The 21,552-nt window shown below is 38.8% G+C and overlaps 2 protein-coding genes and 1 non-coding gene across 3 annotated transcripts; all 3 read left to right on the plus strand.

The window, feature by feature from the left end:
• Nucleotides 1–476: 476 nt before the first annotated feature.
• On the plus strand, nucleotides 477–3,073 carry nppc (natriuretic peptide C). Its single transcript, XM_037674571.1, has 3 exons — nucleotides 477–702; nucleotides 1,586–1,875; nucleotides 3,000–3,073. Exons 1-2 carry the CDS (start codon nucleotides 610–612, stop codon nucleotides 1,856–1,858), a joined length of 366 nt encoding a protein of 121 aa, XP_037530499.1. The 5' UTR covers nucleotides 477–609; the 3' UTR covers nucleotides 1,859–1,875; nucleotides 3,000–3,073.
• A 9,357-nt stretch (nucleotides 3,074–12,430) lies between these two features.
• ncl (nucleolin) lies at nucleotides 12,431–20,466 on the plus strand. Its single transcript, XM_037698040.1, has 16 exons — nucleotides 12,431–12,604; nucleotides 13,601–13,696; nucleotides 13,785–13,878; nucleotides 14,099–14,221; nucleotides 14,521–14,766; nucleotides 14,971–15,105; nucleotides 15,794–15,877; nucleotides 16,017–16,140; nucleotides 16,243–16,379; nucleotides 16,535–16,661; nucleotides 17,792–17,928; nucleotides 18,090–18,225; nucleotides 18,352–18,482; nucleotides 18,676–18,802; nucleotides 19,134–19,399; nucleotides 19,570–20,466. The coding sequence occupies exons 1-16, from the start codon at nucleotides 12,587–12,589 to the stop codon at nucleotides 19,638–19,640; spliced, it is 2,052 nt and encodes a 683-aa protein (XP_037553968.1). The 5' UTR covers nucleotides 12,431–12,586; the 3' UTR covers nucleotides 19,641–20,466.
• Nucleotides 14,305–14,441, plus strand: LOC119408231. Its single transcript, XR_005186725.1, has one exon. It is a non-coding gene; the product is annotated as a small nucleolar RNA SNORA57 (small nucleolar RNA).
• Nucleotides 20,467–21,552: the final 1,086 nt, after the last annotated feature.

The following is a 21,552-nucleotide window of genomic DNA, read 5'->3' on the forward strand; positions in this document are numbered from 1 at the left end:
ATCAGTCATGGTGAGTTCAGATACCAGTCCTGCTTCTCACTTTAAAGAGAGTCACCAGGAGGACAGATATATATATATTTGATTTAATCTTTGAGTTTTTATAAAACGATTCATTTCACATTTAGCAGATTGTATAACTTTTTAAGAAGTTTCACCGGACAGGCTGCTGGCTGGCACCCTATGACTCATGCCAGGGTTTGCCAAAGTCCCTCTTAACGCGCGGTCTGTTAAAGCACCTCTGGTTTCAGCTGGTGTTCCAAAGCCAGAGGTCTAAAAGTTAAAAAGTTGAGACTTTTTTTTTTTGGTCGATATCATTTCCTGTGAAACCCAAATGACCCGAGTTTGTATCATTGAATTAATCCCTGACGTGCTCAGAGGCAGGTGAAGAAAACAAATACACGGAGAGAAGGAGGACCATTACGCAGGTTGTCATGACATCACTATGGGCTGGCTATAAAGCGGTGAGGACTGATGCTCGGAGTTAGAAGAGCAGCTGAGGAGCCTTGGAGTAAAGGACGCACTCAATCTTATGTGTATCAGCTGACTGAAGCTGCCGTCCATCTTTCTGAGGCACAGAGGAATCCCTGGAAGAGTGCGAGACTTGACAATATGAACTTGTCCTACGTGGTTGCTTGTGGACTTTTGGTCACCCTGCTTTCAGAAAAGATGGAAGCAAAGCCTTTAACACAAGCACAGCAGAAGGTAAGCCACTTGTATCCTGAACAGAAACAGTGTGTGAAAGTGGAAGCTGAGTCCTGGGTGAACAGCTGGTTTGTGGTGCATGTGCTCAGGACTGTTATTTTACGCGTCATGTTTCACCATTTTAGTTGGATTTAACCACTCAGCAAATATATTTGTTTCCACATTAGACCTCTTACATTTCCCCACAAACTCCCTTTCTCCCTTATTAACCTTTTTATTATTATTATTATTCCTGCATAGAAAGAAAATGCTTTACTTTCACTGACAGTCATTTCATTTTATTCTCAAACATTATTTGCAACGTTTATCATTCACGAGAGCTGGAAAAAATGTCAACAAAAAAAAAAAAAAGTTTTGTAACATTTCATAGTCAACATAACTTTACAAGATCATCAGCTCTAACTTGCAAATTTTTCCACATGACTTTTCTCCCGAAATTTGCAAATATCTGACCGATTTTGCGCGTAAAACAGTGCGTAAAATTATACCCGAGCACGCGGAACTTGGTTTAAATAAAAAATACTTTCGGGATGTTACGCTGATTTCTTTGAAGTTTGAATCTAACCACTGCATTATTTGAGTCTCTTGCTGATTTCGCCAGAACCACTTCTGAACACAAATACCCCCCGGGGTTGTTCGTATTAATTGCCAAACACTTCCCCTCTTGCCCGACGTTCATTTGAATATTATGCTCTGTATCAAGTTCAGGCGTACCTCACGTATTGGTAAAATAAGTAGCTACTCTGTTCAAACAAGCACCTGAGGCAACTTTTTTTTTATTATTTATCAACCACATCTTTTTGCACAACATGCAAAGCATGAGATATGTATCCAACATGCTCTTGGGGATACAATGTTTATCTATTTTCTTTTAATCCCCCAGTCGCTCAGAAGTTTGCTGGGTGATGAGCTGGCAGAGTTTCTGGAGTCGGAGGAGCGGGAGAGGCGGATAGACTCCGTGCGCTCTCGGATGCGGTTACTGCGGGATTTACGCATGGACACCCGGGCCAGGGGGATGTGGGCTCGTCTCCTTAACGACCAGACCGCCACCAGGAGGCACAAGTCCGGGAGCAAGAAAGGGGGCTCCTCATCACGGAGTGGCTGCTTCGGACACAAGATGGACAGAATAGGAACCATCAGCGGAATGGGCTGTTAAGGAGCAGCTCAGCCATGGTGAGTTCAGATACCACTCCTGCTTCTCACTTTAAAGAGAGTCACCAGGAGGACATATACTGCATTATGAATAAAAGAAGTTGAAATAAAAAGATGAAATGAACGATAAATTGTTCATAAGACCAGAGAGAAAAGGAGAGGAGATGTTTTGGTAACACTTTTTATTGATAGATGGGAAGATGACCAAAAATTAACTTTTTTTTCATCACGTTAATTAGGAAAAAAATCTGCAGAAACGAGGGATAAAATGTGCACGATATGGAAAATATGTGGTTTTAATGCATTTATAGTTTGATTAAAGATTATTCAGTTTAGGTATGAGTGGCATGCAACACATGATGATGTAATAATCATGTTGTGTAATTTGAGGCAGAGTTGTAAGAAATCACATTCAGTGAAGGTCACTGAAGTGAATCCATCCCACAAACTGTAACACTTTATGTCTCAAATAACTGAAAGCATGAATCAACAGTAGTTTTATTTCCAAAAAGGAGAAACTCTTGTATAAAGCCTCCATGAACTGATGTAAAGTGAGACAATCGAGTGCACCTTTAAGAAGTCCACTCTTTGTGCTCCATGCACAATCCTGTCTGCTTCATCTGCAAAACAGCAGCATGCATCATGATTAGGAAGAAAAGACAAGGAGAAATGAAGGAGGAAGGAAGTGGGGGATGCAGACACACAAACACACACACATTTGTTCACTTTCTTGAAAACAGAGTGTGGTCAGGATCCTTCTGGAAAATACATTTTCTCAACCCGAGTGTTTTGACCAAAACAAGGACATGGCTGTGTTGGTGAATGAAGTCATGCGGAAGCTAGGTGACACACAATTAGTCCTAAGGGTTGTGGCCTTTTTGTGGTTGTGGTGAGCTGTAGAAGGCTAACGGTGATTTTGTGACTAACATGTGCAACTATGTTTCTCACTGGTCAACGTCCAGACATGTGAACGTTTGTGTTTTCTGTGGGTTTAAAGACGTCGAAATAATACTGAGAATGAAACTGATGAGAAATTATGAAAATGTCCAAGATGATGAGCTACTGATGAATCCATGAAACTCACAGAACGAGTAACGAGCCTTTGATAAGCAGTCTAAGTGTTTCTTCTTCGTCTTTTTTTCTAGATCTCTGGACGATGGGTTTGGACAACACAAGCTGAGTTTGTCGTCCCCTGAGGCAAAAGTGATGAGAATTTTGGTACGATCGTGACCACAACCAGCATTAACAAAGACTGAGATGCTACAAATCCTCATAAATATACATAGTAATTATGCAGGTAAATACACATAAATGTATACCACGCAGAATGGTCTACAGAATCGGACGCATTCTTCAAACATTGTGGGCAACGGTGTAAAAACGACAAACCACAAAGCTGTACATTGATGCTGCTGCTGTACCCTCGAGTACATCATCTCCCCCCTGCATAACTGTATTTATGTTTAAAAATATTTATATGTTTATAAAAAGAGATATTTATAAAAATGACTTTTATTTATGTAAAGTTTTGAAAATGGACTGCAGATGGATTCTGTTTGCTACCTTGTTTCTTTTGTCTTACACGGATGTAAATGTTTTAAAAAACTGATAAAAAGAACCTCTACGTGCACTTACATGCCTTTTACTGGGTGTCTGTTTCATTAAAGTTGGTCAATTTCAGTCACTGAACATTTTTAGTTGACTTAGATTTATTTGACATTAAAATGCCAAGCAAGAGGAAAATCAGTGTTTGTTTAGCAAGAATTGTTCTTACTTGTTTTATTCATGCATTCAGCCTTTGTGAGATACAAAATGATCATCAATTACCACTTGAATTATACAGATTCAAACCCTTAATCTACGTTTACAGGTACATCTAAAAATATATTAGAATATCGTGAAGAAGTTCAGATCCTGTCTCTGGTTCTGGCTTGACTTGAGGAATGCTACATTTGTTGCCCAGGTTTAGGATTCATCTGTCCATAGTCTGCATGAGTTTCCAATATGGGACTTTATCACAATTTTCAAATTTTCTGAAGCACTTTTTGGTTATTTTGTTCTCTGTAAGCCATAATCATCAAAATTACAAAAAATAAAGGCTTGAAATATTTCACTCTGTGTAACGAATCTATGAAATTTATGAGATACACTTTCTGAAGTGAGAGGGGCCTAAAGTAGTTTGGTAGTCATGCCGTGATCCTGTAATCCTGAGGTTGCGGGTTCGAGCCCACGTTGCATCAGGAAGGGCATCCGGCGTAAATCAATTGCCAAATCTTTCATGCAAATTTGCTCGCTGTGGCAACCAGCGAAGAAGGAAGCAGCCGGAAAAAAATGACTTTCTGAAGTGATTGACAAAATATATTGAACTTTTTCACCATATTCAATTTTTTTTAGATGTACCTGTAGATGCAACAATCTCATGCAATGGGGAGAGTTCGCATTCAGTTTTTGCAGATTTCTGTACTTTGATTTAAAACTCAACTTCTAAAAAACAAATCCAGTTTGTAGCCTGAAGTGTCGAGCACAGGCTATTTCATCACACAGCCGCCTAACAAGACTTCAGCTATTCATGCTTACGGCCAATTTCGTAGCATTGTTATTTCTAATGTATCAAAAGACCTGGAGCAATATCCAAAGAGAAAACGCAAAAACACGTGCAGGCAGAAGGAGAACATGCTAGAAGAAGTCTCAAACTCTTACTGCTGTGAGGTGAGAATAATAACGAATGCACCACTTTTTAAGTGCATACTTGTAACTCTTCAAAGCTTTAGCACTTTATGACATCTAAAAGAACAAATATGATGTTGTCAGATTTATAGTGCAGAAGAGATGGAGATGGAGATTAGCTTTACACGTTTTATTATAGTAATATGTAAAACTTGGATCCCGACCAAGGCCTTACTGCATCAGCTTCAAGTTATATGATGGTGGTAATGATAATAAATGTCTATATTTATGTGGTACTTTATCCTAAAGCTGAGTTTCTAAAGCAAGGTTGGGGGTGGGGGCAATAAAAGAAAACAATAGAGTAAAAAAAGCCACAAATATGCAAGATTGTTAAAAATATATAAGCAATTCAGAAAAGTACATGCAAACATATAAAGCAAATCTATAGAAGTGTGTTAGTGAGGAAAATGGGATAATGAATTAGTCATAAGTTTAAGAGAAAGGCTGTTTCACATGTGACAATTAGTGAAGTGATGGGAGGCTCTACTTTATGATGCCAGCAGAGTAAAACCTTAAAGAAATATCACGTAGATCAGCATTTATGACACCCCAAACAAATACTTTAAAGTCAGGATTATAATATGTTGAATAGCAAATTTATTTTAAGTTGCACTTAAGTTATAAACTATTTTTTTTCCTGTTGATTTAGTCATTTATTTATTTTAAGAAGATTATTTATATGCACCAGAACAAAAAAATAGTTTTGGACTCAAGTTTTACACAGTTTGCACTCACCCAGTCCTCCCACTAAAGTCCAATTTCTGATTAGTTTTAATATTATTGAAATGTCATACTGTGCTGTGGCAAACCATGATCATATTGTTGGAAATGTTCTTATATTGAAATTAAATATTTTGTCTTAAAACAAACTCTTTAAATTTGATTTTATTCATATTTTTTTATTTTTTTATTTTATATGATGTAATTTTAGTATGTGAACAAACACTTAAAACAGATTATAACACTTCAATTACCCCCCCAAAAAAACTTTGCAACTATTAATTCACTGCATGTTTTATTGCTGTGCAGCTGCACAGTGTAGATGATTTGTTAAAGTCTTACTGCTGCCCTGGTGAGAATTTATATTAAGCAGTAAAATGTTTAGCTCCATTAAATGCTGCCTCCACTAAAAATCGTTAACATATAGGGAACAGCATGATTTTATTACTTCAAATCCTAATATGAGCAATTCTGGGTGGTTGCCCAGGAATAATGTGTTTGCCTTCGATAAAGAAAGAAAACACCCCCTCTGGATGAGTCTGTTCGCCTCATTAATGCTTTCATATATATTGGATGCACAGAATTTAATCCTTCCCTGCAACACAGCAGAGGATAACAGGTGTGGGAGGATGTTGTTTCAGGAGGAAAATTGTTTTACACTGCAAATTCATCTGAGGCCCTCTAGTGGGGTTTAAAGAACCATGGAGTCTCCGCTGCACTGAAATGCCTTATTCTACCCTCTTCTTGGAAACATTTTAAAATCACACATATGAATGAGTAGATTTACACTGTTAAAAAAAAAGTACATTTTATGGTAAAATGCTGGCATATGTAGTTGTCAGAAAAGTACTGTAAAATTAGTAAAATATTTTCTTCTTTTACAGTTTTGAAGGTATTGTTATTGTAGATTTTACAGTTAAAAATGGTGCTGGAGTCAATGTTTTACTGTAGAATAAGATGCTTTAGAAAAACTATGTTTTTCCATAAAATCTGAAGTAAATTCTGGGATTTTATACAGAATAAAATTGCATTTTATTATATATTTTGATAGTTAATTCCACAAGGAGAAAAATGTTGGTTTATAGTACAAACTTTATTTTATAGGTTATTTTCATGTTCATTTAATTGGAAAAAACATCGGTGCTCCGGAGTGACCTCCTGCAATACAACATTTTTCAGTCAGGTCATCTGGACAGTTTCTTTTTTTGTGCAGAAACGTTTCGCCTTCGATCCGGAAGGCTTCATCAGTCAAGGAAACACACAACAAAACTGATTCTTCCCTCAACAGCTTACTCCAAAAGTGGAACAAACCAGATATGTTGATGCTAAGATGGCCTCTTTGTCACGCCCCCTCCTCCATAATGAGATGATCAGATGACCTGACTGAAAAATGTTGGATTGTATACCTGGATTATTGAGCATGGACTTGTTGATCTCATGCAATAGTTTTTGGATTCAGCATGGCAAAACAAAACAACAACTATTTACTTCTAAATGATGGTGTTCACTTCAGTGAACACCATCATTTATCAACACGTCAGTGTTCACATTCAGCCTGAAACAGAAAAACTCTTCAAAACGAAATAAAGTTAACTCCTATTAATGAAAGTGGCTGAAGCTGTGGATTTAAGCTGTAAAAAGCAATGCTGCCTCTGTGTGGTGTTGTGGGATAATTACTTATTTGCTGTTCACGTCTCCAGGGACTCAGCTGTCTGGCACAGATAGCAAATGTATGTTTAACTAAGATGAATGTTTATTCATGTTTGCCTAAAATGTCCTTAAAATAAATTTTCCCTTTAGTTCATAAACTGTGAAAAACAAAAAGCAATGCTTAGTGTATATTTAGACTTAGGACTACTTAATGTTTCTGCAATGTTCCAGTTTATTTATTTTTTTTAATCAAGGTCTTTTTATTATTTTGTTTTGCTTTTTAACACAAACACAACAGAAAGAACTGAGAACAACTTACAAAAAGAAAAAAAAAACTCAGACAAACCAAAAACATGCATGTTAGGCTGATTGGTAACTCTAAATTGTCTCTAGGTGTGAGTGAGAGAGTGGTGAGAATGGCCGTTTGTCTCTATGTGTCCCTGTGATTGACTGGAAACATGTCCAATGTGTCCCCCGCCTCTCACACATTGTCTGCTGGATATGGGCACCAGTGACCCTCATGACCCCAGTAGGAAGAAGTGGGTAAAAATAATGGATGGATGGATGAAATGATGTGTGTCTATGGGATAGTTCATGCATGGGCATGATTTATGGTTTTTATCCAATGTCACCAGACGGGCTCATAGTTAATATCTTATTTTTTTATTTTTTTAGCCATAAGACTTAAATTTGAAACACTTCCATCCATCAATTATCTTCCGCTTGTTCCGAAGTTGGGTTGCGGGGACAGCAGCTTGAGCAGGGAGGTCCAGACATCTCGTTCCATAGCCACCTCTTCCAGCTCTTCTGGGGGGACCCCAAGGCGTTCCTAGGCCAACCGAGAGTCTCTCCAGCTTGTTCTGGGTCTTCCCTGGGGTCTCCTCCCAGTCAGACATGCCCAAAGCACCTCCCTAAGGAGGCGTCCAGGGGGCATCCTTAACAGATGCCCAAACTAACTCAACTGGCTCATCTCGATGTGGAGGAGCAGCGGTTCTACTCCGAGTCTCTCCCGAATAACTGAACTTTTCACCCTATCTCTAAGGGAGAGTCCAGCTACTCTATGGAGGAATCTCATTTCAACTGCCTGTATCCGTGATCTCATTCTTTTGGTCACTACCCAGAGTTTGTGACCATAGGTGAGGGTAAGAACGTAGACTGACCGGTGTTGGGATTAAAATAACCTTGGAGGATAAATGGTGGAAAATAACATAATATGGATTGGTGAATACAAGGTTTAATTATCCATCCATCCATCCATTATCTTTACCCATTTATTCCATTTTGGGTCACGGGGGTCACCGGTGCCCATGTCCAGCAATCACTGTGCGAGGGGCGGGGTACACCCTGGACGGGTCACAAGTCCATCACAGGGCCACATAGAGACAAACGAGACAAACAACCATTCACTCTCACTCACACCTAGGGACAATTTAGAGTTACCAATCAGCCTCACATGCATGTTTTTGGTCTGCGGGAGGAAACCGGAGTACCCGGAGAAAACCCACGCATGCACGGAGAGAACATGCAAACTCCACCCAGAAGGCCTTTAATGATAAACAAAACATGAAAAAGGTTCTTCCTCAGGTAACTGAAGTTAAATTATACTCCACATCATTTGAGTATGTGTGGGAATTATAAAATAAGTAATGATGAGTAGCTTAATAGGTCAGAATGACTTTTGTAAGACTTGACCTGCCTCCCTCCACCCTCATTCGCCCCACTCTGGGCCCCTGATCAAGGCCCTTTACCCCCAACATCTGCTCCCTAAACAGGTCTCTCTTGAAATTGAGTTCTCGTGGCTCAATTAGACTACCTGAATAAATAAAGGATAAATTAAAACAAACAAAAAAGATAATGTAACAGGTTACAAGGGGATAATCAGAGTCTCACAGTCTTTGTAAGATTATGTGTGGCTTGGTGCTGATTATGGGTCATATACCCAGTGCAAAGAGAGGACAGCTAATGTGTGTCTGATAGATTAGACAGGGACTTCAGAGTCTATAAGGTGTTTATTGGACGGGAATTGAAAACAGGAAATGCCACTGGGTGGAGAAAACAGTCTATAAATGTTGAAAGAAAATTGAGACACGTCAGAATTGTACAGAAGGCCTCTGAATTCAGGTAATATAAAACAATTCTCTCTTGTTCACATATTTTGAAGTCTGTAAGAATAAAGATGTTGTTTAATTCTGACATGAACGTGTGTTCCTTTCGAGCAAACGATCCGAGCAGGGGAGAGGAGTAGAGATCTTTGTTTCCCTCTCACACCGGTAAACAGAGAGCTTTGTCTTACAGCTCAGCTCCCTCTTCACCTCAACAGACCGGTACAGAGTCCTCAATACTGCAGACGCTGCATCAATTCGTCTGTCAATCTCACACTCCATTCTTCCCATTCAAACAACACTTGAAATTCATAAAACTACATACCGGTATTTAGATAGTCTTTATTATACTTAAATTCAATTTAATCAAACAATGTTTGGAGCAAAATACTACAAATGAATATGATAGTTTGAGACCAAAGTGTCCAGGGGTGCCCAATACATTAGTTAACAATTTTCTTAGTTCATGTCTTAGATCTTATTACCGTTTTTCTTTTACATTTTTATTGTTACATGTAACTGGGACCCTGTGTACATAATTTTGTTCCACCACATGTATCACATGTGATGTGAATGACAAATAAAGACACTGACTCTCTGACTGATACGTTGATTGTGATCTACCGATCAATCGAAAATGTAATATGAGTAGATCGCATGGCATTAAAAATATAGATGTCAGCTTATTGACCATCCTCACTATATTTACCATAACATACCATTTTATTTATAGAGCACTTAAAACAGCGACAAGGCCAACCAAAGTGCTGTACAGACAGAACAACAGGTAACACACAAAGCAAAATACAAAATGAAGAAAATCAGAATATAGACGTAAAAACTATGCAGATAATGACGACAAACCAGTGTGGAGCATACAGGTTCAAAACACAGATCATCTGGTGTTGAAAGCTGCCGAATAGTAGTGGGTTTTTAAACGGGACTTGAAGACCGAGAGGGAGGGGGCCTGTCTGACAAGCAGAGGTAACTCGTTCCAAAGTCTTGGTCCTGCTACAGAGAAGGCCCTGTCACCTCTGCGCTTAAGATGAGTTCCTGGAACGGTGAGGAGGACATACGGTTGTAGCAGATCAGAGAGATGGGGGGGGGGGGGGGGGGAAAACTGTTTAGTGATTTGTAGACAAACAAATGTAGTCTTATAAGTAGCATACTCACATAGTTGACCAACCAGTTTGATGGTGATAAGATGGTTTCTGGAGTCTGCCCTCTCCCCTGCCAACTCATCTAAGGTAGCCATGGGTAGCAAGCAACTGTTTGTTTTTCTTCTTCTTCTTTAGTTATCCTCCAATTTAGCATTTGTAACCAATCTGACCAACATGTTGAATGACATTGATGTAGAGCTGCAAGGAAAAGACAAAACTGTGATTGATATGAGCAGCTCAGTGCAACATCTCTCCTTAAGGCTGCTACTCCATGATTTGGCAAACTTTCAAAAACCTCCCGGCAGACGCGAAGATGCAAGGGGAGGTGTGCATGCAACTTGACGGTGCACGCTGCACAGAGCAGAATGAGAACTGTCTGTCAGAGTTTGACAAACACTTTCAAGACTTGTTTTACTGGAGACACTCGCTGCATTCATGTGCCACCCTTCTCAGGAAGATGCTGAGGTTGCTTCACTGGCATCAAAGATTGAAATACTGTTTTCACCTAAACTTTTCTGGAGTATAGGATGAGATTTACACACTATACGCTGAGATTCATCTTAAGGCCAGGGCTCATGGACAGTTCTGGAACTTTCAGAGGAAAAGTACCCCAACATGAGGAAATGTGGTACCTCCTTTGCATTATTCATCTCCACTTATTTATGACACACATAGTACACACAGTCAGCCTTTTCCCACATGAAGATTATTAAGTCAAGTTAAGTCAATTTTATTTATTAATCACATTTAAAAACAGCAGCTGTGATAAAAAGTGCTTAACAATCAAAACCAATGGCAGTATTTCAATGAAAGAAAAAAAAGGGGGGGGGGGGGGGGCAGATCGTTCCAAAGTTTAGGGCCCACGACTGAAAAAGCTTGATCACCTCAGAAAATTATTAAGTCCAAATACCGTTCCATGACTGATCATTTGGAAGTGTGCTTGAAGCTGGCTTTCAGCAGCTACTGTCCAGATGCATCCCCGGCTGAATCCATTCCATGCAAGTCATCAGAGTAAGGTAATGACAAACAAATGTATTGCACAATATAGGTTCATCAATTATGCAAGTACATCAACATATATTGTACAAATAAAAAATACTTAATATGTTTATAAATAAGTATATGTTTTGTATTTTTATAGTATGTAGATCACGTTGACTTGGTCATTTTAAAAGAAGCCCTGTGATGGACTTGTGACCTGTCCAGGGTGTACCTCGCCCTTCGCACAATGATTGCCGGACATGGGTACAGGCGACCCCCGTGACCCAAAATGGAAGAAGAGGGTAAAAGATAATGGATGGATAGATGGATTTTAAAAGTAGCTTGCATGCTGAAAAAGAGTGGGCACTCCTGATCTAGGTCATGCAGGGCTATTCATCTAAATTGCTCAGGGGGGGCACAGTTACTGCAGCCAAGAGAAAATTATGTTATTTCCGCTATTACTATTATTTCCACTAAACGGGCTAGAAATCCAGGTTATTGTCATTCAATAAGTTTGTTTTATGGTTTAAAATCTAGTTTTATTTCAAAATGAACCCCGTTGACGTACCAAACCGAGTTCACCTGTGGGCCTGATTTGGCCACCGAGCCGCCAGTTGAATAGCCCTGATCTGGAGCATCCACTGATGTAGTTTTTATTTATTTATTTTTTTGCATTCAAGACACTTTGAGTCTTATCAGTGCTTTGACACAGATGGTAAATATTTATTACCTTCAGCTCGTGTTGATTTGTTTGTTTATTTATTTGTCCAAAAAGTGTCTGTTAAAGCTAAGGGAACAAGAAGATCACTGTGGATTTACATGCTGGGATCAGATTAGATTTCAACCACGTGTCTCGGAAGATAGATTATGGCAGCTGCCTGAACCACGTGCTCGAATCAACAGCTGCAGGAAGTAAAGAAACTTTGAACACTTGTCAGAATTTTCGATAAATTTCCGATGTTCAAACTTACAGATTTTTGACACATTATATAATTAAACATTGCTGTTTAAAGTAATAAATTAAAATAATGAAAAATAAATTAAAAAAACAATAAAAAAAACGTACGCAATGACATGACCGTGTCGTCATTTAAGAAAGTATATTCTGATGAACGGAAATAATGCATTTGTGTAGATTCCATTTAGTGGGCGAGGCGCGTGCACGATACAAACAAGTTAGTTTCTGATTGGTTGGGACAGTCGTGTGGGCGGGGCTGCGTCAGAGCGCGGAGCTGCAGAGAATCTGCTGCTTCGATCCCATCTGTCTTTCTGGTCCAATGTTCCACTGAGAAGCAGCAGACATATCCACGTGCCCGCCGTGACACATTTTGTGATTCGTCTCCAAATATTCAGATATTTGTGTTTCATTGAAACACACAACAGAAAATAACCATGGTGAAGTTAGCAAAGGTAAGGCGAATATCCGTCCATTTTACTGTTTCTTTGTGTGTGCGTACTAGAGGTAGAATTTAATCTGTTTACGCACGAGGCCTTAAGCAGAAGTTGCGTTCACGGAAGAATAAAAAAAAAACATTTATCACTTGTTTATACTCTATGCTGAAATGTCGGAATGGATGATTTTGTTTTAAATAATTTCGTGTCTTTCGAGAGCGTGGTCTATTTGCTCCCTAAACACGTTTTTGGTCGTGGTTTTTGTTTGTGGCACACTGCTCGTAGTTTGAGGCCTGACGTGGCCTGCTCACGCCAGACGACATTTTGAGGAAGCCTTTTAAACCATCCCGACGATAAGCACGGGTTTTGAAAGTACGCATAATGAATTATTAAATCTAAACTGCACTTAAAAAAATTCAGTTTTGAACTAAATGCGTTTTATCCAGTTTTACTCTGCAAAATATGACGTGCTAGTCTAAAGTTAGCATTAGCACGCTTCACATTTGAAGTGAAGTTTTCTTGTTTGCTCATCAGGGTTTGTGTTCCAACGAATCGTCTTTAGCAGTTTCTCGCTGCAAAGCGTTGAATACCTAAAACACAATTTAAGTAGCGGTTTCGTTTTTTTGTAAAGAAGCGCTAGCTTTAATGCTAGCTGGCTTGGCCTCATGAGCTCCACGTGGGTGGGCGCATGCTCTGAGTGACACACGCGGTGAACAACCAGAGCAGAGCAAAGTAAATGACGATGCACACAAGCGGATATCGGCTCATTAAAGTTAAATCACGGAATTATTTAATAAATAAATGAGAATTTTGTTAAAGTCCATACAGTAGAGGTAACTATATATATATATATATATATATATATATATATATATATATATATTATTTTATTTATTTTTTTTAACACACGGGTAAGTGTACTGGTGCATATAGTGTGGCATCTTGAAGCAAAATTTACACTTTGTCAAAGGCATGCAGTGTTTGTTTTAATGAAGATGCATTTTGTTACTTCAGGCAGCAAATCAGCAGGCACAGAAGAAAAAAGCTGCTCCACCACCTAAAAAAGTGGAGGAGGAATCTAGTGAAGAAGAAAGCAGTGAAGAAGAGGAGGTACAAATCATTAACATTATTTACTAATGTGAGATTTGGTATTTTGAATATAATAAAAAATGTTTTTAATTTTTATCTTGGATTTCAGGCTCCTCCACCTAAAAGTGCAAAGAAAGCAACTCCAAAAGCTGTGAAAAATGGCTCCATAACTAAAAAGGCAGAAAGTGATGACGATGAGTCTGGTAAGGGGCAACATTCTGAATCCATTTTGAAACTCAATTATGTTAAGTATATTAACATTTATATGTGAATGGGATGACACTGTTGAATGCTTCAAGTACAAAAGAAGCACCTGAATCTGCTTTTAAATGGCACAAATTTAAACTGTCATTGTACCTAAAACCATTGTACATATTTGATATTATTTATAATGTTTTTATTTTTATCTTGTATCATTTGTAGAAGAATCATCTGAAGAGGCACCACCACCAAAAAAGACGCCTGCTAAAGCAACACCTGCAAAAACAAAATCCAAACCCACACCTGCAAAGGCAGAAGAGTCTGATGATGACGACGAGGATGATGGTATGTAGTGATTTCAGAATTTTCTCTATTCTTATGTCAAAACTATTGAGATATTCCCACAAACAGTTCTGTTTGATGCACACCCTCTATTTCTTGGCATACATGAGGTTGATCAGTACTCATGCATGTAATGTACGGAGGAAAAGTAAAGACTGCGCTATGTCTTCGGTGCCGGTGTGTTTATTGTCTGCCGGTTCTATCCTCAAACGCTGTTACATTGTTTTTCATTATTGTGCAGCATAAGAGACTAATTTTAAATTGTTGGTTAGAATCATTTTGATTTTATGTTTCTTGTGTAGATGAGTCAGAAGAAGAGGCTCTGCCTCCCAAGAAAGCAACCAAGCCAGCTGCAAAGCCTCCAGCAAAGGTTCAGCCCGCAAAGGAGTCCGATGAAGATGATGACGATGAAGAGGACTCAGAAGAGGAAGCTCCTCCCCCTAAGAAGGCTACTCCTGGTAAGCCAGCTGCCAAAGCAGCAGCAAAGCCAGCTGCCAAAGCACCACAAGCTGAAGAGTCATCTGATGAAGAAGACGATGATGATGATGGTACGACTAGACCAGACCTTAAAATTGTCTTTAACTTGGAGCGTGACAATTGTCAAATCTTAACTTTTTATGATGATGTTTAAGGGACTTAATACTGATGTGTGATGTCACCTTTCATATATCTGACAGTTTACCTGCATGTGATCAAATTGTTTACATTTGGTCACAATGAATAACCATTGTTCCCTTGTTTCTGCTGCCCAGACTCTGAAGAGGAGATGGATACCACCCCAGCTCCAGCAACCACTAAGGCAAAGAAAGCAGGCATGGTCAAGGCTAAAGAAGAGTCTGAAGAGGAGGAAGATGATGATGACGATGAGGAGGAGGAAGATGAAGAGGGTGAGCTTTGTTTTAAAATTGTTTTTCTCTAAATCAAAACGGTGGAAAAAATTAGTATCTTAAAATGTTTTCTCTGGATAAGTGTGCATCCTTCCATTTGAGCAGTGATGCGGTGTATCACTTATACCAATTATTTTTTTTATGAAATTCTTCTTAAAATCCACATTTTTTTCCTTGGCATTTCAAGTTAAAATTTGACATTTGCATCACGTGGTACATGAGGTGGAATGAAATTGGGTACTCGAGGTCCCAATTACACCCAAAAATATCTAAAGAGACTGTATATAAGGATCTAAGATATACGCTAAATACTAATGATGTAAAATAATATGGTATATTTAACGGCAGCCCAAACATGAGTCTGTAGATGGGTATGAACGAATACAGCAGCATGGTTAAAATTATTTATTTATTTTTACCTGGTTTGAATTTTTTATTTTTTTATTTTTCAGATGTTATTCATTTCGCTGGTTTTATTTCCTGATTGTATTTTGAATTGTGTGAGCTGTGTTTTAATGTTGACTCTGTACAGCACAAGTCTGCTGTGGGTTGTAAAAGTGCTTTGCAATTTAAAATGGATTGCAGCATAAATTCGTTTATAAAACTAATTTCACTGATTTTGATCTGTTTTTCTTTTTTCATGTTAGATCTTCTACCAAACTGAACTAAATGTCTTTTTCTTGATCAGAACCTCCAGCAAAACCTGCAAAAAGAAAGGCTGAGACCAAAAAGGAAACACCCCCTGCCAAAAAATCAAAGTCTGATGGTGAAGGTAAGAAGAATTAGTGTTGTTGTTGTTGTTGTTGTTGTTGTTGTTGTTGTTGTTGTTGTTGTTGTTGTTGTTGTTGTTTGAATTAATCATTTTATTGTTGCGTTTCAAAAATAAAATAAATGTGCATTCCTGCTTTTAGGATTCTGTCTGTTTGTTGGAAACTTGAACCCAAACAAAGACTTTGATGAGCTCAAATCTGCACTGAGTAAATTCTTCTCAAAAAACGACCTTGAGACTGTTGAGGTTCGGCTTGGAGCATCAAGGTAAGTTGTTTTTGATGTTTCAGATTTGTCCACTACATGTTATTTCATCAGTGCAGTTGACTGCATTTGTACGACTGTTTTAAACCATCATGTGCTTTTTAGGAAATTCGGCTATGTGGACTTTGCATCTGAGGAAGACCTTAATAAGGCACTGGAGCTCAATGGGAAAAAAGTCATGGGTCAAGAGCTCAAGTTGGACAGGGCCCACAGCAAAGAGAATGCACAAGAGGGCAGAAAAGGTATTACTTTTACAAAGTTATAGATCCAAGTTTAAAAAGAAAATGGTGGCATCTTATCTGGTGCGTACACTCTTCAAAGTAGGTTAGATGTTGACAAAGTACTTCAACTGAAGAAAATGAGAATTATTCTAAGATACTGGCACTGTTTTCCACAGAGAGGGATACCCGAACACTGTTTGTGAAAAACCTTCCTTTTTCTGCAACTGCTGATGACCTGAAGGAATTGTTTGAAGATGCAGTTGACATCAGGTTACCTCAAGGACAAAATGGCTCCAACAGAGGGTAAGAGAATTCTACTCTACTATAGTGGCTTCTGAAAATAAAATAACTGAAGCAGTCTGAGCTCTGTGTGTGCAGTGGTGGTCACCGCTAACCAAAAGCTCAACCGCTAAGACGGCTCTGCAACCTGCAGCTCTTTCAAGCTTTGACCAAAACTGACATTATACTGAATTTTATTATTGCATCAACTAAAATGGCAAATTTTAGCAGTTTTCCTGTAATTTCTTTTGCAAATATGTGAATATGAGAAAATTACAAGGAGTAAAACATACTCACTTTCACGTTACTCCAAAGTAGGATACTTTTTCTACAATAATAATTAATAAACACACAGGCCTGCATAGTTTGTTTGTAGAAATCGAGCAAAACTATATATTTTTCCTTCTTTACAAGAATCTTGTCTATTTTGTCTTGAAATGTAAAAAATAATCTGTGTTAAAAATCATTAGATATTTTTAGCTGTATGTCACCCCCTACTGGTCAGAAAGCGCCTAATACAGTGTTCTGTGGGCCACCAGTTGAGAATCACAGTTGTAGCAGGTATTGTAGCTCTAGACACATTTAATGTTGTAGGGGGGGGAGAAGGGACAGAAATGGCTCTTGATCGTAAAGGCTGCAGACCCCGTGCTAAGACAACTGTCACTGTCCTTCCAGCTGAAGATGCATCAACAATCACGTCACATGTATATATGTAGTAAGGCAAGTGTGCCTAACGAATTCTTCAAGACACAACTGCAAGAAGAAAACCTCAACAGTACAAGTTGTTTGTCATATGCAGGTTAACACGACGTTAACAGCTTAAGATAAGAACTGATATGACTTGCAAAAAAAGAACAAACAAACAAGAAATAGTAAAAGCATACAATAAATGTAAACGTACCCAAAAAGGTACCAAAAAGTGAAAATATAATGTTTAAAATGTCTTTAAAGATGGATGGTTAACAACAACATGGTAGAATATAATGGTGCAGCAGAATGAATAAGTATAAATGAAGAATAAAAGTAACCTTTATTGAGCGCCATATAACAACAAAGTTGTCTCGGCACTTTACAGGAACGTTCACATACATAGAAAAAGCCATTTGGTAAAGTTCTCTATCTAAGGAATCTTTTTATGCCCTTTTTTCTTCCAGCATTGCCTATATCGAGTTCAAAAGTGAAGCTGAAGCGGAGAAGATGCTTGAAGAAACTCAAGGCGCTGATGTGCAGGGAAGGTCAATTATGGTTGACTATGTTGGAGAAAAGAGCCAAAAGGGGGCTAGGGTCTCTGGTAAGCTTCCTTTTGTCAAGCTGAGTCTTGTTTTTTTCTTTAAGACCTCAGTTTTATGTTCAGATTGTTGTCAGATGTCCTCTATAAAATCTTTATTCTTTTCTTAAGATGACCAATTTGCCTCCCCTGTCTTGTCTGACTGCTTTCTACTTTTCCGTCAGCCTCAGGAGCAGGACCTGCCAATAAAACACTGGTGGTAAACAATCTTGCCTTCAGTGCCACAGAAGAATCTCTACAGTCCGCCTTTGAGAAGGCAATCTCTATAAGGATTCCACAGAGGGACGGCAGACCTAAAGGGTACATTTACAAGTGTATTAAAACACATTCTATTGGAAACTTTAAAATTTGCGTTGATTTATTTTATAGTAGGCGCTTGTACGTTTCTTTAATATTTTTGTCTGCATGTGCTGTTTCTGTTCCCAGCTTTGCCTTTATAGAGTTTGAGAGCACGGATGATGCAAAGGAGGCTTTAGAAAACCTGAACAACACAGAAATTGAAGGACGAACAGTCAGACTAGAGTACAGCCAGAAGAGCACCGGTGGAAGAGATGGAGGTAGAGGAAATGTTCAATTTGTCTAGATTTTAGTCCAAAAAGGACCACTTGTGATGAAATGCATGAGATACTCTTGAAAGTACATGAAGATTCAAGATAGTCAAGTCCTGATCCGGTCTTAGAAGAGGCATTGTCATTTAATTTTAGTTTTTCTGTTCAAATGATACATTTTGTATGCCTTTTTCTCCACCAGGGCCGACAAAGACTCTTTTTGTGAAGGGTCTTTCTGAGGACACCACAGATCAAACCCTTAGGGACTCCTTCGATGGTGCTGTTGGAGCCAGGATAGTTACAGACAGGGATACTGGTTCATCCAAAGGGTACGCTTATTAAAAAATATTTGTCCCACACTGTCGATGCTTCTCGTGAGCACCGTTCTGTCTCTGCTGTGACATTGTACGGATTCTCATGAGAAGCAGAGCAAACTCGCAGTTAAACAGACGACTTCCATTGTGGACGTTGTTCATGTCTGATGTGAGACACAATTGATTTTTAGATACAAACTCTGAAATGGTTTAATACTTTAAAAATTAGGTTGGTCCAATAAAACCTGTTGTAAACTAGCTGGACTTTTATTTTTTTACGTGTTGTTGACTTTCTTTGACTTATTATTTTGTTTTGAAGTGAATTCTAACAAAGTACTCTCAACAGCTTTGGCTTTGTGGACTTTGACAACGAGGACGACTGCAAAGCAGCTAAGGAGGCGATGGAAGATGGTGAAATCGATGGCTGCAAAGTGACCCTGGACTATGCCAAGCCCAAGGGCGAGGGTGGCTTCCGTGGAGGGAGAGGAGGAGGCGGCGGTGGAGGCCGTGGTGGCTTTAGAGGAGGCCGCGGCGGGTTTGGTGGTCGCGGTGGAGGCAGAGGAGGTGGAGGACGTGGACGTGGAGGACGAGGTGGTTTTGGAGGCTTTGGAGGTAAGAATGAGTCGTGAATTGGGCAAAAGTTGAGGCTCGTTTGTTGCTTTCGTATTCATGGTGCGACATAAAATGTCATTCTCGTACTCTTGAAACAAATATTTTTGCTTATTGTTGCTTTATTTATTTTTATAATTCTGAGCATTAAACAGTTATTTTTGTTGTTCTAGGTGGACGAGGTGGTGGTGGTGGAGGATTTGGAGGAAGGCCCCAGGGAAAGAAAATCAAATTTGACGATTAAATCCTTGATGTATTTTTATGTTTTCAATGGACTCTGGTTTCATCAGTTTCAGAGCTTTTGGACATTCCAGAAAGCCTCGTTGGTATATTTATCTGTAAATGGGCATTTTTTTTAGCCCTTTATTTAGACCGTTCTCATCTCTACCTTCTTGTGCCAGAATGGTACCTCTGACCTTTTCACCTTTTAATGCTACATGTGAAAACTGAATGTCCCAAAAGCAAACGTGCGCCTCTTGCCCTCCTGTAGGGTCTTTTTTTCACAAGGAGTAAAATGGAATGGGTCTGGTAAGCAAGTTTGCTGTGAAAAGACAAGGTTCTTGTCGAGCGCATTGTGTAAATTTGAACTGTATGATTTCATTTTACCTTTTGTAAAAAGAATTTACACCTGTATCCATATTTTTGTTTTTATTTTGTCCTTTAGTTTCCTTTAGCCGTTTAGTTTTACTGTGCTGAATCGCATTTTGATAGTTCAACCTTCAGAGCTGTTTGTTGTTTGTCACGGTTTGGTGGAGCTGATGGAAAAACCTCTGTAACATAAAATGTTAGAGTGTATTGACTAATTGTTTTTGTCTTGTATCTCAAGATTTTCAAGATTAAATAAACCTCACAGGGGGTCATTTTTAATTTTGTCAAGTATGATCTGAGTGAGTTTAGGCGATGTCCTGACATCAATGTACTAGTATGGTCATTTGCTGTTTTTGTGGTTTTAAAGAGCACATTTTTTTATGTAACTAAAGGATTGGTTCACAAATCATTCGCTTAAAATTAAATTGTAGAGAAAAGTCAAGTTCAAACATTTACATCAAAAATAAAATGTGATTATGGTGGACTGAACTTATTTAATTAGTTTCCAAATGTATTGATTTGGCCACAAGATGGCGCACAATACAAATGTGGAATGTAACGTCGTGGTGCTTTAAAACTCGAGCTTAATGTCACCAGTCATTTTTGTACATTCGATGTGATTAACTTGAGTCAAAAATCAAAATGGCCTATTTGCAGGTATTCTCACCTTCTCTAGTAATAACAGATTTTCCAAAAAATTCGTAAAACAATTGGTCTAAAACTGACTGGGTGATCGACAAGTTGTTTGAAGCGTTTTTGTCATTTACAATTTTGATAGCTGTTTTTCTCATGTGGAAACAAATTTGAAAGGGACGTTGTCTCTTGCACCTACCTTCATGGTTCATGGACTCCCCTGACTTTGGCACACCAGCAGCCAGAGACATTGATGGCTCTGACATCTGAACAGGTCTTTGTTCGTCATGGTGCCTGCAGAGGCTGCATGATCACAATGAATGACTCCATTTAGAGGTTTGCTGCCTCCTGTCGGAGCACTCGGTGCTTGTGTTCACTTTGTGACATTGCTCGTCATCAAAAATGGCCTGTGTGCTTTGAATTCTTTCACCTGAAAATTTTTTTTTGCCGTTTTATTTTGTTGGGTGCTTTGCAATTGTCCTAAATCATACTTTGAACATATTTTTTTCATCATAAACCCAACAATAAACTGCCTGGTGCTGAAATTACGCTTTCTACACATTTTACTTTATTTCAAACAAGAAGAGCAAATCAGTCTGACTTGTTTAGTTTACTTATGCTGTGATACAATTTGTCCTAGTGCATGCTCAGTAATCCACGTGGATTAACAAGGTTGAGTCAGGTCCTCTGGATGCATTCTTATTGAAACGTTTCGTCTTTAGTCCAAAAGTCGTCTTCAGTCTGAGAAACTGCAGCAAACTCAGTCTTATAAATAGCACCACCTCAGTGGCTCAGCCAGTTTGCTGGTAACATCCAGAACTAGCAGAACCATCAGCCTAACAATTGATCGTTGGTGCCCTGATGGCAAGTGGCCATCAGGGCAAGCGATGCCACAGGTGATTGAGTGATACTAGCAATAACAGCATTGTAAGAGG

This window comes from Nematolebias whitei, chromosome 3, assembly GCF_014905685.2.
Source record: "Nematolebias whitei isolate Nwh7 chromosome 3, NemWhi1, whole genome shotgun sequence".
Classification (NCBI taxonomy): Eukaryota; Metazoa; Chordata; class Actinopteri; order Cyprinodontiformes; family Rivulidae; genus Nematolebias; species Nematolebias whitei.